This window comes from Cucumis sativus, chromosome 7, assembly GCF_000004075.3.
Source record: "Cucumis sativus cultivar 9930 chromosome 7, Cucumber_9930_V3, whole genome shotgun sequence".
Taxonomy (NCBI): Eukaryota; Viridiplantae; Streptophyta; class Magnoliopsida; order Cucurbitales; family Cucurbitaceae; genus Cucumis; species Cucumis sativus.
In genome coordinates this window covers 3,035,236-3,052,982 of record NC_026661.2, presented here as the reverse complement: position 1 = coordinate 3,052,982, position 17,747 = coordinate 3,035,236, and the positions used below count along the sequence as shown (strand labels likewise).

At 30.3% G+C, this 17,747-nt stretch overlaps 3 protein-coding genes across 3 annotated transcripts; 2 read left to right on the top strand and 1 right to left on the bottom strand.

The window, feature by feature from the left end:
• The first annotated feature begins 3,932 nt into the window (after positions 1 to 3,932).
• LOC101203862 lies at positions 3,933 to 4,415 on the top strand. The gene has a single exon (XM_031889051.1). It carries the CDS (start codon positions 3,949 to 3,951, stop codon positions 4,219 to 4,221), a length of 273 nt encoding a protein of 90 aa, XP_031744911.1. The 5' UTR covers positions 3,933 to 3,948; the 3' UTR covers positions 4,222 to 4,415.
• Positions 4,416 to 5,653: 1,238 nt separating this feature from the next.
• LOC101203622 (protein ULTRAPETALA 1) lies at positions 5,654 to 8,507 on the bottom strand. Its single transcript, XM_004136764.3, has 3 exons — positions 7,833 to 8,507; positions 6,117 to 6,441; positions 5,654 to 6,036 (listed from the first exon to the last, which is right to left on the bottom strand). Exons 1-3 carry the CDS (start codon positions 8,038 to 8,040, stop codon positions 5,862 to 5,864), a joined length of 708 nt encoding a protein of 235 aa, XP_004136812.1. The 5' UTR covers positions 8,041 to 8,507; the 3' UTR covers positions 5,654 to 5,861.
• A 5,824-nt stretch (positions 8,508 to 14,331) lies between these two features.
• On the top strand, positions 14,332 to 17,261 carry LOC101203375 (beta-glucuronosyltransferase GlcAT14B). Its single transcript, XM_004136763.3, has 4 exons — positions 14,332 to 15,775; positions 15,875 to 15,950; positions 16,051 to 16,166; positions 16,641 to 17,261. Exons 1-4 carry the CDS (start codon positions 15,124 to 15,126, stop codon positions 17,147 to 17,149), a joined length of 1,353 nt encoding a protein of 450 aa, XP_004136811.1. The 5' UTR covers positions 14,332 to 15,123; the 3' UTR covers positions 17,150 to 17,261.
• The last annotated feature ends 486 nt before the right edge of the window (positions 17,262 to 17,747 follow it).

Here is a 17,747-nt window from a genome sequence, read left to right as displayed (position 1 = left end):
GATACGCTATAATGATAGAAGACTATCCAACATTTTGCTATACTTTATAATTATTTTAATTATTTGCTATTTTTAAAAATGTCTCAATAAATATATGTATTTATATTCTCATGTTTTCTATAAAATTATTGATGAAATTTTCATTTTATTTAAAAATAATATTTTGAAAATTTTAAAACCTAATAAAACTTTAAATAACCACGAAGGAAAAAGAATTGTGTAAGTCCAAGTTTTAAAAAAAAATGGTTTTTTCATTAATAGATTCTATCAAACATCCAAAGACATCTAAAAAAATTAATAGTTTGAGAAAATATAAAATCTTGTTATAATTTATAAATATATTTTGATTTATTTTATTATATTTGAACATGTTTCGTTAATCTATAATATTAAATTATAAAAATGATGAACTTACAAAAAAAATTCAATACTCGTTTTATAATTTGTAAATATATTTGTTTCGAATGAAAATAAACTATATATAATCATGATTTAACTCCTAAACTTTCATTTAAATAGCTAAATTAAACATCTTTTATTCTAGTTCATTCATCATTCCATGGTTCTTTCTTTTTCCTTCTTTTTCTAATTTAACTTTTTAACTCGATTTTTCTATTCTTTTTCTCTCGTTTGGTATAATTTTTTTTAGTAGACTTTATTATTATTATTATTTTGTTAATAGCAACATTGTTCTCAACAATTTTTTTCTTTTTTTTTTAAGTTTTATTTAGGAAGAGGCATTGTCTAGTGGAGGTCTAGAAATTAAAGAGATATATCTCTCTTCTTTTTATTTATCATAGATATGTTCTCTTCTTGGTTGATGATCTATTAAGATTATAACTTTTGTATGCTTTTGTAGCTTTTTTTTTTTCTATACGATTCATCTATTCTTCCTCACATCTTATCAAGATGTTGTAAAAGAAGACATTGCTTTAATGTTCAGAAAAAATTTAGAGGTTGAAATAATTTTAAAATAGGATAAAAGTGATCAAAGAAATTTGACATTTTTAAAAATATCAAAATAAATTAAAATATTTACAAATTATAACAAAATTTTGGATTATATCAATGATAGAAACTGAAAATTTTATCAATATATATTAATGTTCAATAAATATTATTGATAAAATTTAAAAATTTGTTATTTTTTACGATTTTTGTGCTAGTCATATAGCTTTTTTCTTTTCTTCTGCTTTTTAGTTTCTGTAAACCTACATATTAAGTGAACTTAAATTAATTTATTATTTTTACTATGCTTGGTATTTTGTTTTCTCCTTTTCAAATTTATAATAATTATATAGCAATTCATTTATGTCTAGTATAAAATAAATATAATAGAAACAAATTATTTATTTTATTGCTATCAAGGATTTGAACTTAACAAATCAAAAAACAATTCGAAAACTTTAAAAAGTATATATTAATTCAAATTTAAATGAAGTAGTATTGATTTTTTCAAAATAAAAATTAAATATTAAGTCAAAGACTTTTATTTGAACTTATATATGTATTTTTTATTTTTAACGCTACGAAACATGTGCAATGTCTATAATTTTAATTAGATTACGTTAAAAGCATGTATCTTAAAACTTAATTTAAATGAAAACAAAACAAGATACAAATGTAATATTCTCAAATCTAGAAGCCAAATAAAAATTAAACTCAAAACTTATGTGCAAGTATGTAATATTTTAGACAATGTTAAATTAAAAATTTGTGGGTAAAAATGGGCAACATCTCAAGACTTATAAACCAAATGTAACCTAGAAACCCAATTCGAACCGAAGATATTTTTTTCTTAAAAGAAAAATGATTTATAATTAGTATAAATTATTCCACCCCATTTAAAAATTGTGGACCAAATATGTATTGAATTTTTAGTACAAATAGACTCTAATGTTGAATAACCTTAGTGAATACGGTCAAATTTTAATTTGAATGTGTACAAATGAAAGGTCGGTGAGGGTCTTTTAAAATCCACAAAAATGATTTATTGTGCTGTTTTTGACTTTCAAGTTTCATTAATTTTGATGGCTAATCAATCGATCTTAATTAATGAAATGGTGTTAAAATTCATCTTTTGAAACCATTTCTATAAATTTATTGTAGTTTGACTTTCACAATATTTTGCATATGTATATATATATATATATATGATAAGTGGGTTTTCTTTTTCCTCTTTTTTAGTTTATACCCTTTCATTTGCCTAACCATGTTGATTAACATTTTGGTATTTTTGTTAATTATTTCTTGATGTTCTTTAATTGATTAGTAATATGGTGTAATATCATCTTTTGAACTACCTTTTACAACCACACCTAAAAGTTATAATTATATAAAGATTCATTAATATATGAAAGACACTCTAATTATTCTGTATTCAAATTTGGGGTAATAGTTTTGAAATTTAAACGGTAAAAACTAATTACACAAACTTTGTTTGTTTATGTTTATAATTAATTAGACTTTTCAGTCCACCATTTTTCCTCGATTATTTTCTTCAAATATTTGCGTAGAGAATCTCTCATATCACACACACCCTCACTTTGGGTCTAGGGTTAATTATAGTAAACACCTGTGGTGAAAGTATTAAACCACAAACAAAAGAATCACATATTAGATAGAACACACACATGCATGCATTCACTTCTTAAATTAATCTTTCCTGCAATAGCAAACCATGAGTGATGTGCATGGCATGCCTTGCCAGTAATTAATTACTACATACCCAATCAAAACAAAGAGAAAAGAAAAAAGAGTACTCCTATACTACTATATGTCTCTCTAATCAACTAATAAAATTAATACGAGAGTGAAATATCGAAAACAAAGATAAAACTATATATAATATATATGTGTGTTTGAATTGGTTGTAATTATGAAGGATGGGTAGGAGATTAATGGAAAGATCGGGGGGTATAATTGCAAATGTTAGGAATGCCCATAACAAAGAAAACCGACCAATCAGAAGGTGCCACTAACATACATTGCATCTACACTAATTAATTAATAGTTTGATTTTAACGTTATCCAGATGTAGGGTGAGGATTGAGTTTCAACATTTACCCTCCAACTGCTTTGTAATGACCAACATGACACGGATTCCTCCCCATTAATTGCCCTTTCCCATCCCTCTCTTTCGTGTGACTTAACTAACTCTTCCATATGTACTCTTTCGTACTTTCACACTTTTTTTTTTCTTCTTTCTTTCTCCTTAAATTATCAACTTTATTTTCATCATTTCAACCTCATTTCTATGCTAAAAAAATTTGTCCTTGCTAACTACAAAATATATGTGAAAAAAGGAACTCAATGGTTTTTCTAATTGGATAAAACTCGATAGTTTAACAATATAATGTTGATTTAGGGTTAACGAATTCGAGAGAAAAACTCTAAAATATATAAATTAATAATGGGTTGAAAATGAAAACGTCTAACGAGATAAATTCATCCATTTAATAGATATATTTAAAAAACTTAATGATTTTATAATCTTTTGAACACGAGATATACTTTCATATTATATCAAATTGATGAAATATGTTTGAGAATTGTATAAAAATTAACAATTATACTAATTTAAAATTTATTCTTTTACAATTTTGACGTGAAAACGTGAGTCATTAAAACTTTTAAATTTGAATCAATTTAAACTTTACATTTGAAATCATCCATACATCCATTGTCATGTGTGTATTATGGACAATGAGAGTTATATTTCAACCAGTTTACTTGTAAAAATTTATAAGCTTAATTGACATAATTATGAACAGCTCACAGTTTATACAACCATAAATTGACATATTCTCCTAAAATTTAATTATAAATGACCAAAGTTGTAATTTTACACTTTTTATTTGTCCCTCACAACCAATTTTGTTGACCATTTGCAAGTGGGTGTAAGGTTAAGAAATCTTTATATAAAGGATCCACCTTTTATCACCTTTCATGCACTTCAATACTTCTCTCTGCTATCACTCTTCAATTACAACTACAAGAAGAAAAAAAACAGAAATGGTTTGCTTTTGCTTTCTCGTGGATCAGACTCGTCAGGTACGGCGGAGCAAACCGGCTGCCGGATTTTGTTCCCGGTGTGGCGGCGGAGCCAGCGTCGCCGACATGAAGACCGCCACTAGATTTTGTTTCGTCCCATTTTATTGGAGGTCTTGGAGAGCCATTATTTGCACTTTCTGTGGAGCTATTATCAGATCCTATCGCTAACCTTTCCTCTTCTTCTTCTTTTTCTTCTTCTTCTTTATTTACTTAGAACTTGTCTAATTTTTCTTGACTTAGGTAATTAAATTCCTAATCCCATATTGTATTGGTCTGGACTTCTCCCAATCTTTTCACGTTTCTTGTAACACGGTTTCTTGATTATAATTTTAATGATGTTCATATTCCTTTTGTTTTTCTCCCCCACTGAGAACAGGAAGAAATTATTCTCAATTTGTGAAATTGAATTATTTTCTTCGAAAACAAGGATTGTTACTATGTAATAAGATTCATTTATGCTTAAGGATCAGAGTTTAAATGAAGGAGAATAATCTCAATAAATGTTGTGAGCTGAAAGTGGAAGAGAGAAAAATTGATGATTCAATATATGTCCAAAGGTCTGTCGGATACAAAAATGAAATGTAATAATGGTAAGGGGTGTGACTAGAAATCAATGTGAAATTACAAAAAGGATTTCAGCTTCTTACATTTATTTGTGTAAATTTAGTGGGTTTGATTAGTGAATGTTTTCTCAAAAACTTCACTTTTAGTTTTCACTGACCAAATTCCCTCAATTCCATTATTTACCAAAGTTGAATTTCAGCTGCCAACAGTAAACAGGAATAACAAATTAATGTTATGTTCTTTTCTTTTCTGATTTTTTTGTAAAAAATCACTTGACCTTATTAATTCGATTTGCCTAGGCTCCAACCTTATTAAACTAACATTCTCACGTGTGAGTCGCTTGTGCCACAGGCAACAAACTTGAGAGGCAAAAAGGACAGCTTTCTAAAGGTGTGAGGCATCTTTCAGTTTGATTCTTTTATCTTTTCATTTCATTAAAACTATATAGTATAAACAAAATGAATGTGGGTATTAATTTGTTTGTCTTTCTTAGCAGATTATTGAAGCTTCTATCAATCACTTCATGGAATGTCACAAACTCTTACCTCACCAACATAATTATAAAAGGAGGAATCAAAAGTGACATAAAGTCGAGGCTTTTGTCCACATAAGAGGATATTCCTATTCCCAAGATACCAACTACACAGCTATCGTTTCTAAGCAGGCAGCAGATTCCAGCTGCCTTCATTTATGATGAATTGATACTTTTACATAGAAGAAGAAACATGTTTTTCTGCTCTACCTTTCATCATCCTTTCCAATACCTCCATTTGATTGTCAATGCCAATTGCGCCAACCACTGCATTCAATATTCCCACCTCTATTCTATGTCTGATTTTGTAAACATCATTTCTATCTCTTGATCTTTCACAACTTGAAAGCTCTCTGCACATTGCACTGTCTTCAACTTGTTTCGATGTTTTAAATGTTGTTAATGATCACATTATTGATATCACACACCAATATGAAACAGATGTGATGTAAATTACACGGCAATACGTTGTTAATACCACGCAAACTCATCTCCATCATTGTCTTTGTTGCATATTCTATTCTTTACTAGAGAAGGCATATAAAGTACTGAATCTTAAAGTGCTATAACGGTCAGTAAAGACATTAAATAAGGCTGAGTTTAATCTGAAATTTCTCTTCTTGGTTGTCCTTAAAATGTTGTATGAGAAGAGCATCATACAAAGAAATGAAATGGGAATAATCAGGGCAGAAGAATTGTTCTGCAGATTCAATCAAGCTTTTGCGTTCCTTGTGAAGTCAATGCAGGTCTGGCAGCTGCAATCTGAAAATCGACAGATATCACAGCCAAAGCAGACACAGGAAGTGCAACCCTTGCATGTTGGTGAACGGATGCATCCCCTATAAACCCTCCGGCTCGCTCGTTCTTCATCAGTGTCACATGTTATTCTGCAAAACAAGAAGTAATACGAAGTTTTATTGGACTTTCAGGATCACAAGGGTAATGCAATCTCAAAGTAAATATGTACTTGTCATATGGTAGATCAGCACAAGTCCAATCACTATCTGCCAAAGCATCATGGTGAATTCGGCATTCCTCTTTTGTCCTAAGTCGAAATCTGCGTTCCTTGTTGCAACTACTACATCGAACAAACTCATCACGGTGACATGCTCGCCCGTTTTGGGATCTACTGGATCCATTGCTGTTTTTTAGCGCCTGATTGTAGTACTTGAGGAGAACAGTCTTGTACAATGGAACCTTATCTCCATCAACTATGACCCAAACATTGTTCTTCCATTTTCTTGCTGTTTCTCTTCCGGAGTGCTTTTCAAATGCAGCAGGAGTCAACTTGTCTAGTTGGTAAAGTTATAATGCAAATTAGGAATAAGGAATTTCCACGTGAAATAAGATCTGTCTCATAAATATTACATCATCGGCATGCATAATATACTTTTCACATTCAGATAAAGCAGAGTAATCATATTATTAAAACATGCACGTTTGCCCTCATATAGAACCAATCTGATTGATTCTGATAAAATCATAAATCCACGGGAGGTAATTTTAAACTAAAAGATTTTTCACGTGAAAGAGGCATAAATACTGGAGCACTAAGTGAAACCAACTTTAGCTCAGTTGATTCATACATCATATGAAGATTAACAACTAAAACAATAAAAAAAATATAACAAATCGACCTGGGAAATCATCATGTGGTATTTTACTTGCTTATGCTTTGTGCCCTATTCATTTGGATGGGATGTTAACATAATGAGCTATTTAAAGACATTCCTCAAGTGTTATAGCCAGTTCAGGTCCTCAACGATCCACCACATACACAATCATTAGCAAGAACAAAGCTCTCATTTCCTTAGGTGGCAAGCATTATATTGTGTCAAGACAAGATGAAAAAATAAATATCACCAAATGCTTCATAAAATATAAGCAGCCATGAATAACCAAAAGAGCTACTGGTATTAAGGTGTGATACTATGATTAGTCTGCCCAAAAAGAAGTAAAAAACAGAACCTTAGCGTCAAAACCTAATCCAAGTAAGCAACTATAGAGCAGAAAACCACAAACCAGATAGCATTTCCATTATTTCATATTGGATTTCAAGCTAAGATTCCCACTTTTGAAGCTAAAACATTTTGGTCATAGACAAAACAATCAGTTAGAAATGACTTTGGATGTGCTTAAAAACACTTATTAAGACACTTCAAAAGAAATTCACACCCGTTTTAATCAGAAGATTGTCATCAATTACCACATCAATAATTGAAATTTTGGTAAAAATAAAAAAAAACCATACGTGTTTTTGCTTACCATTATCAAATATTGTTGATTCACTCAGACAAAACAACAAACACTTCAACTGCATGCCATGAAAATAAAGAACCCACTTGAAAGACTAAACTCTCCATCTCCATCTGTAGTACTAGTTCTCTTATCCTCTTGAGTAAGACCCTAACCCTATCCATAACCCCAATGAATGCAGGGACAGAAAGTGACACCCATTAACGTCAAACTTCATTTTTCAAATCCATGAAAAGACAAATACAAGGACAAACCCACCAAAGCATGCATAAAAATGAAAACAGAACTGAGAAGAAACGAAGAACTGTATTTCGAATCTCATCACAAGTATCCCCAAGTAAAGAACTCAGCTATATATCATACATTCAAGATATGTTAGTAAAGAGACTGAATATAAGAGAAGAGAGAGAAGGGATTAAAAAAAAACCTTCATGACAACCGGGAGTGCATTCACAGGTGATTTCAAGTTCACCATTAACAAAAATCCTCAACCTCCCAACAGAATCGCCATATCGATGACTAGTACAGCCACAAGTGACTTCCACAAAATCTCCACCGAACTTAACCCCACTCATCTCACTCAACTCTTCGCTAGAAAACAAGACGAACCCATTTTCATCCACCCCACTAGCCATCTCCCAGTCGAATGTCCGATTAACTCTGTAAATCAGAAATCCAGATTGAACCCAGAAACGAAATGGGGGAGAAATCGAAGAAAAGGGTAGAGAACCCAGAAAAATTCAGGTAAAAAGAGATATGGGGTTGGTGGGGTTTTTTTTATGGAAAATAGAAAGAATCTGGATAGGCGGTCATATTGAAAGGGTGGAGATAGATCTTGAGGAAGGCATGGATAGAGAAAGAGAGGAAAATTAAAGGGTTGGAGGGATGGATGAATTTGAATGAAGAAATGAGACCTGGGTATAAGGGAAGGCAATGACGTGTGCGAGAGGGGGTTATTGTTATGCCCTTCTTGCATGATATGATATGACATTAGAGAGAAGAGAAGAGAAGAGAAGAGAGAGACACACACTGAAGAAGAATCGGGGGCCGTTCATGCCTTTGCTTTGCCTTGCCAAGCCTTCGCATTTTTTTTTTTTTTTTGAATTGTCACTCACTTTTTCGTATGCTTTCAAAATATCATTTTCTTTTTCTGTTATAAATGTATTTTCTTTACTTCATATATACTAAAATTTTTACATTTCAACTTTGTATTATGGTTTATATATATTTACTCTCCTTTGCTTTGCTTTGCTTTGCTTTAGTTGAGATATATTTTTACATTTAAAATCATTCACTCACATTTTTATTCTAAATCATTTTCAGAAAAAAAAACGTCACGTCTTTTTTTATATCATAATTCTTTAACTTATTCCACCATAAAGTTAATTTTTAAAATTTTGAGATATGTATAAATACAAAATAAGAGAAAAATTAAGTGTTTATTAACACAAAAGATGAAAGTTCTAACAACTTAACCTATACTTTATTGTAGTTTATAATTCAATTAAAATTATGGAATGGGCATGATTGAAAAAATTAATTATATAAGATGAGAGTTGTATTTATAATTTAAATTATTATAGATGCATGTATAACATTTATAGGTAATATAGTGTGATCAAAGCTGGTGGTTTTCTATAGACATTTAAAGCTTCCTTTATAAAGCATTAAATTAAATTGGAGATGACCAAGTAATCCTCCTTAGTTGGATTATTCTCTTTAATTGTTTTTAATATATATGTAGACTATTTAATTAAAGTTTGAAAAAATTATTCAGGTACTTTAAATGATTTTAAAATTAAAAAATAAATTTCTAAATATAAAAAAGAAACTTAAATATTTTAATTATTATACGGACAATTGCTATTCAAATGTAAGTGTATTTTAGGTTGCACCTGTATATGTGACCCAGAAAGTTGTCAAGTCAAAGATGTTTTAGTATGTTTAAAAAAATTATTTTTAAAATTTATTTTATGTGTTAAAAAGAGAAGTATGAGATTGGATATAACTTAAGTTGCAACCAATGATTAGGTTGAGTCTAAATGAAGTTTAAATATATGAAAGTTGTATTAATAAAATAAAAAGAAGAAGTTTAATGGAAGAGGTAGAGAGTTTAAAGTATAATTGAAGTTGGATATATTTTATTTATTATTATTTTGTGAATATATAATTAATTAAATTATAGATATATAAATGCAATGAAAGGCAATAAGGGAGAGTGCACTTTTGGTGGTTGATGCCATTGAATTTGCATTATTATTTTGTCCATATGATTTAAATAATTTCGTGGGAGATGGGATGTGATTCCCTTTTTTGCTTTATATTTTGGAATTGCCCAATTGGGATTTGCTATGACTTTTCTCTTCCCCACTATATGCACCAAATTATATTTGTAAAAGCATACATGATCAAAAGCACACCTTGAAAAGGCAATTCAAAGATGTGTCCTCTTCACTAACTATTTCAATTCCTTTTCCTTTTTCCTTTTTCCTTTTCCTTTTTCCTTTTTTCTTTTATATATATTTATATTATAAATACATATAATAAGAAAAAAATTAACTATTTACTTTTATAATTATATAAAAAAAATTGTAGAGAATGATTTAAATAATATTCTAAAATCATCTATTTTGTAGAACCAACCTTTGAAGAAGTTTAAAAACTAACGCATGAATATAACTTTTAAAGATAGTTTTAATGAAAGGTCTAAATTGATTGATTTGTCAAAATGTTTTAGTCAACCTGGACCCAAATTATTATAAGTTTTGTATAAAATTTTGAAAGACGGTATGAATTAATATATTTATTAAAATTATAGTTTAATTTGGTGTAATTATTGTTTTAAATATTTAATTCCAAAGATTAAAAGCACAAATTGATAGCTGCCCTAAACTTTTAAAATCATAGGATAACACATGCACAGAGAAAAACAATAATTTGGAGTAGCTACAAATAATTTGATGAATTAAAATACCATACACAAACAACATTAACTCTCTTAAATAATCATCATGGATTGATCTAGTGGTAAAAATATTATTAACTAATTAAGAGGTCATGGATCACCCACGTGTTTGACTTAAAAATAATGTGATTAAATTATTTTAGATAGTTATTTAGGTTTAGTTTGATAACCAATTTTGTTTAGGATTTTTGTTTTATTAAATTTGATTCATAATTCAACTATTGTAATTAAGAAATATACAATTTATGATAAGATATAGAGAAGAAATATGCTTAATTAAAAAAAAAAAAATAGTTATCATTACCAAACATGGCCTTAACTTTTTTATTTTATCGTTACTCGTAATTCACAAAGTGACTTAAAAGTTTAAGTTGGTCGATGAAGTTAAATAATTAAATTTTCTATCACTCACCACTTCCATCATTTATAGGTTTGATATATAAAAGAGGCTTAAACACAACTTTGTTAGATCACATGCTCTAATGTCATCTTAAGTCACCGTCCTTTATTATTACATCACTTAACAATTATTTTCTTTAATTACAACACAAAAGTGGGAATTTTGAAGTTTTTTTTTTTCTTTTTAAGAATTATATCTCAATTACTGTTTATCAAATAAGGTAAACTCTCATTTAAACTATACATACTAATATCTATTATCTATATTTTGTAATATAGCCCTTACATAATTTTTTAAAAAGAAAACCTTATGGTTCATCTCTTCTTTTGGTGTATTTAAAATTTCAAAATATAATTATTCTTATAAGAAAAAAAATGTTGAACCTACAAAGTTGAAAATGAGATTGGATTTCGAATAATTAATGGTGGGTACTATTAGAAAAAACTTAATGTGAATATGTAACAAGTTGATTGCAAATTTAAAATTGTTGTTTTTATTTCTCACTGTCTTCTTCCTAACAACTGATTTGGACGGCACCTAACTCCCAATAGTTTAGTCTCACAATTCTTTCGACCCAACTTTAATTGACTTAAAAAAATATTTTTTAATCATTTTTTTATTTAAACTATTTTGAGATAAATGGTTTTAAATACATTTCTAAGACTACATATTTTGATTTTTTTTTTCAAAATGGCTTATATTTTAAATTAAATATTTGTAAATGTATTTCAAACATTCAAATTTAAAGGACTTTATATTATCTTTAGAAATCTATGTTGTTATTACAAGCTTACCTTATGCACCAACGTAAAGTATCAATCTCAGTGGCCACGGCTAATGATTCTCTTTCTAAATTTCAGAATAATGAAAATGGGCTTCGGCCCAACTACTTTTTCTGTTGGGCTTTGCCCTTTCGGGGTGGGAATCGAGCTAGCCCAATTGGGAAACTACCGATTTGTACTACTTTTTTCTTGTATCAACTAAAATTCTATATTAATAAATTTAGAGTTTGTGGGTTTAATGGATGAAAAATATAAGTCTAGTATGATGCTAAAACAAATGGGATGTGTGAGAGAGTATAAATGGTTAGTTCTTCGAATTTGTTAATTTTCACGATTGAATCAATTTAAACATCAAATTAAGATTAATTAGCTTTGAACATCGTTTATTGTATCAATTTTAATTGTCGATTTCATTCGTCCCACATTTGAATAAGTCTAGACACGTATAAGAATTATTACACGGACAAATTTCACTCATTATATGTAGAGGTTTGATTCGAAACATAATTTCATAATTAGTGTCGTAAAAAGTTTATACACAAATCAAAAGTTTGATTCATTTGGTACACTTAAAAACATGAAAAATGGGCTTTTTTAAGAACTAAAAATTAATAGAAAAAGAAAGATGCACCAAAGAAAATTGAAAGGCAAGTTTAAGAGCTCACAAGGATTCAATACTGAGTTATGTAGGATAGATTTCTTGTATAGCATATCTTACTTTAAAATACTACTTTTCATTATTCTACTTTAATATGTGTTATATTTAACACATTTTAGTCACAGTATTTTTACAATTTTGGTAGAGTTTTTAAAAAATATAAAAAATTAACAAACTATTTACGGAATAAAACTATTAAAAGACAAAATTAAACATTTAATTTTTGTATGGATGTAAATATTTTATTTTTGACAATTTTCCTTTCTAACTATTAAATATACCTTAGAGCTAGTTAGTTTGTAATTATTTTAGTTGAAATAATATTAATATTTTTTTTCAAAACCTACCATAAACCCATGACCTAATTGAATATATTTTATTACAAATATAACCATTAGATTCAAAATAATTAAATATATAACAATATTTTTTAAAAAATTATAAATATAACAAAATCTGTTAAAGTTTATAAGTGATCGACAGTTTATCAAGAATATGAGTCTATCACTAATAGACCATGCAATAATATTTCAAAATTTTATTTGTCGGTTATTGACATTTGAGTTGAATTCAAATCATTTGACTCACTTGTTGGAAGTGGGTGATGAATGGTGTATGGAACTCTTATTGGTGCGGCTGCTGAATGGCTTCGGAGGGAGATTGATGCTTTGGAGGGAGAGGGTCTTGCTTTGCTCTTCTACAGGAACTTAAAAATGGTGGTGGAGTGTGGACACCCTTGGTATGCGCTATTAATGATAGATCTTTCCCATTGGAGTGGTGTTGAAAGAATTTTGATGTTTGCTGTCTAGTCTTTCACATCCATCGTCTACATTGTATTTTAAAAAATGCTAATGGTGTCAGTGGGCTTTCAATAATGGGTATAATGGCCATTGTTTGTTGTGTGTGTGTATAGATAGAATAAAGAAAAATGGGGTATGGTATGTGGTTTTGATTGTAAAGTGAATAATTTGGAGTAGTTAATATAAAGTCAAAACACTTTAGGGGCTCAAGAGCAACCGACACCCCCAACCCTCTCTCTCTATATATTTAATCAATTCAAACAAAAAAAAAGAGAGAGAGAGAGAAAGAAAGAAAAAACCTTCAATTAATGTTTGTGTTCATTTTTTCTTTCTTTCTTTCGGTGTCTTAAAAATATACTTTTGGTTTTGGTATACCAATCAAATAAAGAGCTTTAAATTTACCAATTTCCCTAAATGAAATTTTTTATTTATTGTTTAAGAACACCAACTCCAACATTTGGTATTATAGGACAATTCAAGTTTGAAAAAATCATACGTCATTTTCTTTTTTTGTAGGTGTCAATTTGCTTTCGTAATTAAATACTTTCTACTATATTTTCCATTTTGTCATTCATTAACTTCAATAAATACACATAATATATGATTATTGAAAAAATATGTTAGATTACAAATTACGTTTCATGATCTACGCAAAGTTTTTAATTAATTGGTTTAAGTTTAATTTGAATTTGGTTGCTATAGTTTTGGCTTAACTTCAATTTTGGTTGATATGATTTTCAATTTTCAATTTCATCTCCATTAGAAATTAGATTAAAACTTTACTTAATCTAAATAATTCATAATTTATGGATTATTTAGATTAATTATGATCTAAATAACCAAGTTTAAATAACTTTTAAATGACTAGTGAAGTTTTTTTTTTTTAAATAAAAAAAACAATATTTTCTCTTAAATGTATTTATTTTGACATTTAGTATGTACTCACCAAATATTCACAACCACCTACCTATATGTTTAAGTTGCCAAAATAAATACACAAAAGATTAATGTCGTATTTGGTAATTGTTTAGTTTCTACAAATTAATAAGGTAATATCACTTTTATTTACTAGTTTCATTGTTTACATTTAAGTAACTTTTTCAAAACCAAAACTAAATATTACAAATTTATAATGGGGTATATTGGGGGTGAACCAAACGCGCTTAAGTGAAGCGTGGGGAAGTTAAAGGAAAAGATAAAAACAAATAAAAATAAAATTGATTATTTTATTGCCACCAAAAATTAAAAATTAAATTTGCTCTTCTTTTTTCTTTGAACAAATTGATTAAACACTGTGTTCTTTATTTATTTATTTTTCATGTTTTGCCAACATTTGAAGCAAAAACCAAATCCACTCAATCGCCCATTTCTTTCTGTACACGGTCACCTCTTTCTTCTCCATTTTCACTCTCTTTTTCTCTTGCCCTACCTTTCCCTTTCTTCCTTTCGCCGATCACCCACTGTTTCTCATCCATCAAACTCAGCACATTCACCATTCCAAACTTCTTCTCTTTTCACTTTCTTCAACCCCATTTTATTTCACCTCTCTCTTCTTCTTTTTCCCCTTTCTGATTCATTCTCTAAATACCCAGTTAGGATTCTCTCTGTTTTCTCTCCTTTTCATTTCCCCCTCTATTGCTTTTCTTTTTCTTCCCTTCCCTTATGAGCTCTGTCAAGCTCACAGTCCCACCGTTTCCCTGCTACTTCCTCTGTACTTTACTTCAATCGATTTAGATCTGACTTTGTTCGAGGAAATCTAGCCGTTATCTGTTACTTCGATTCATTGGGCGTTTCGGCTTAATTCTATTTACTTGCTTGCCGTTTATTTGAGTTACTTCTCTTAAATTTCTCCCGTTGGTTTGTGGCTAGATCGTTGATTACATGAAATGGGTTTCTCTTTTGAGCTTGTTTTGATTGTTTCTGAGCAATATTAGAATATACTTCGAATGATTTCCATTCTTTCTTCTTCTTTTTACACGAGGCCAGTTGGGATTCTGGCCAATTTGTTGTTGGTCGCTTTAATAACAGCATTGGAGATTTTGGCAGAGGAGTGAGTGACAGAAATAGTAGCTTTGTGCGAGTTATCAATCTGAGGTTAAGTGCATTTTTCGGAATGATAGGGCGTAAAGCGAATGTGGGTGGCTTTTTAAATCCGTCATGGATGAGGAAGAACATGAATTCTCATTCAGGAAGGATGTTCAGCGATAGAAAATGGATTGTTCCGTTCTTTGCAAGTCTGCTCATTTCAGTTACCCTGCTTCTAACAGCTACTTTAGGGTTGTTTATTCCTTCACAAAGTGATGAGCCATTGCCATTGGATGCTGTTTCGTTTGTAAAAGAGGAGGATTCGAGTGGTTTTTTCATTGAGCCTGAATTAAGAAGTTCATTGAAAGAAACAAATGGTGTTGTGAAAATGGAACCTCCAAGATTAGCCTATCTAATTTCGGGTACAAAAGGCGACAGTCGGAGAATGATGAGGACTTTGCAGGCTGTATATCACCCAAGAAATCAATATGTTCTGCACATGGATCTGGAGGCTCCACCTCGAGAAAGATTGGAGCTGACGAATCTAGTGAAGGCTGATTCAACATTCAATGAGGTAGAGAATGTGCGTGTAATGGCTCAATCAAATTTGGTTACATATAAAGGTCCTACAATGATTGCTTGCACGCTTCAAGCAATATCGATTTTGTTGAAGGAGAGTCTGGATTGGGACTGGTTTATAAATTTAAGTGCTTCAGATTATCCATTGATGACACAAGATGGTTAGTGCACTTGTTCTATACTTCTATGATCAGTTCATCTTTTCCATTTCCTATTGATGAATATATTTCCATGTGATCAAATTCTCTTCAAACGTGCAGATTTGCTTCATGTGTTTTCCAACTTGACTAGAAATTTCAATTTTATTGAGCATTCGCAGATTGCGGGGTGGAAATTGTATGTAGTAGTTAACGCCTTGAAGTTTTTTTTTTTTTTTCTGATCTAGTAATTATAAGCATGCCATGTTATGATAACCAACATCTATATATCATTTCAGGAGTCACCGAGCGAAACCAATCATCATCGATCCAGGTCTTTACTTATCCAAAAAGTCGGAACTTGCTTGGACAACTCAAAGACGCTCACTTCCAACATCCTTCAAGTTGTTTACAGGTTAGTATGCATATCATTTCTTTCATGTACTAATCTGCACGTAGGTGCAATTGTTCTCCGATGTATAGTAACTGAGCAACAAGGTTAATTTTTTCCATATTTAGAAGGTTATTTTTTTGGTTCAGTTGTAGACTAAGTTGAACAAACTAGCCATGTTATACGATCAAACAAAATTTGATACTAAATAGATTATTAATTGACATCCCTAGAATCTTTTGACTGTAAATTTCGAGAAATTCCCATGCGTAACCCCATTAGCATTTGTAAGGAACTTGTTTGCTTAGCTATTGTAAGGAACTTGTTTGTAAGGAACATATTGTAAGGAACTTGTTTGATGGACAAGTTCCTTACAAATGCTAATGGGAAAGAGCTTTTGATGGACAAGTATTTTGGGTTGACTAGCTTTGTTTAGAGTCCTTTCAAATATCTGAACTTTTAGTTCTTAGAACTCAGTTTCCTATGTTATATTTGTAGGTTCGGCATGGGTAATGCTGACACGATCATTCGTTGAGTATTGTATATTGGGATGGGATAATCTCCCACGAACCATCCTCATGTACTACACAAATTTTCTCTCATCGCCCGAGGGCTATTTTCACACTGTAATCTGCAATAACGACGAATTTAGACACACTGCAGTAAGCCATGACCTCCATTACATTGCTTGGGACAATCCTCCAAAGCAACATCCACTCTCTTTGACAATGAAGGACTTTGATAAAATGGTGAATAGCAATGCCCCATTTGCTCGAAAGTTTGCCAAGGATGATTCCGTCTTGGACAAGATAGATAAAGAACTGCTTGGCAGAACGAGCAGATTTTCTCCAGGGGGATGGTGTATCGGGAGCTCGGAAGGCGGTGCTGACCCGTGCTCGGTACGTGGAAACGATTCTGTGTTCACGCCAGGCCTCGGGGCTGGCCGGTTGCAACAGCTTCTTCATTCACTGTTGTCCGAAGAAATTTTGAAAAAACAGTGTACATGACAAAATAGGTATAAGAAAAGCTCACAGTTTTACATCTCAATTGTATATCATTGCATCCATAGAATTATGAGGCTATTAAAAATGACCCAATTTTGCTTTTTCCAAATTTTAATTTTACCGTTATCAATATATCAGTTAATATTTTTGTAAGTAAAATAAATTATACAATTATTTAGAATAATAATCAATTTGCTTTTCACTCACATACAAGTCATGAGTTATTATTAGGTTAAGGAATCACTCTTATTAACAATTTAGTTATTACATACACTTAACTTTGAAGAGATTTTTATGTTGTTACTTTCATGCAAGCTTGGGCGATAAAAAAAAGTATTCTTTTAAAAAACTATGTTATTCAGTATTAAGGAATCATCAATTACCAACAATGAAACAGATCTAAGTTGAATGATTTTAGTCTTTTAAAAAAACTGTGGATTGTACCAAATGGATTGTGATGTTGTTTAGAAGATCTCCTCAATCTCATAGGCCCAGAGCAAATGAATGCTATAATAATGAAGGTTGACCCACCGAAACCTCTCGTAGTACAAAATTAAAGCCAATTCCATGTAATTCTAAAACATAAAAGGATAAAAAAAAA

Bases quoted from the DNA above. Each gene is read 5' to 3' on its own strand.
- LOC101203862 (XM_031889051.1), top strand. From the start codon at position 3,949: ATGCACTTCAATACTTCTCTCTGCTATCACTCTTCAATTACAACTACA.
- LOC101203375 (XM_004136763.3), top strand. From the start codon at position 15,124: ATGATAGGGCGTAAAGCGAATGTGGGTGGCTTTTTAAATCCGTCATGG. The intron at 15,776-15,874 runs GTTAGTGCACTT...TCAAACGTGCAG, and splicing joins TCCATTGATGACACAAGATG to ATTTGCTTCATGTGTTTTCC. The intron at 15,951-16,050 runs GTATGTAGTAGT...ATATCATTTCAG, and splicing joins CAGATTGCGGGGTGGAAATT to GAGTCACCGAGCGAAACCAA.
- LOC101203622 (XM_004136764.3), bottom strand. From the start codon at position 8,040: ATGGCTAGTGGGGTGGATGAAAATGGGTTCGTCTTGTTTTCTAGCGAA. The intron at 6,442-7,832 runs GTTTTTTTTTAA...TTTACCAACTAG, and splicing joins CACTCCCGGTTGTCATGAAG to ACAAGTTGACTCCTGCTGCA. The intron at 6,037-6,116 runs GTACATATTTAC...CTTGTTTTGCAG, and splicing joins GCTGATCTACCATATGACAA to AATAACATGTGACACTGATG.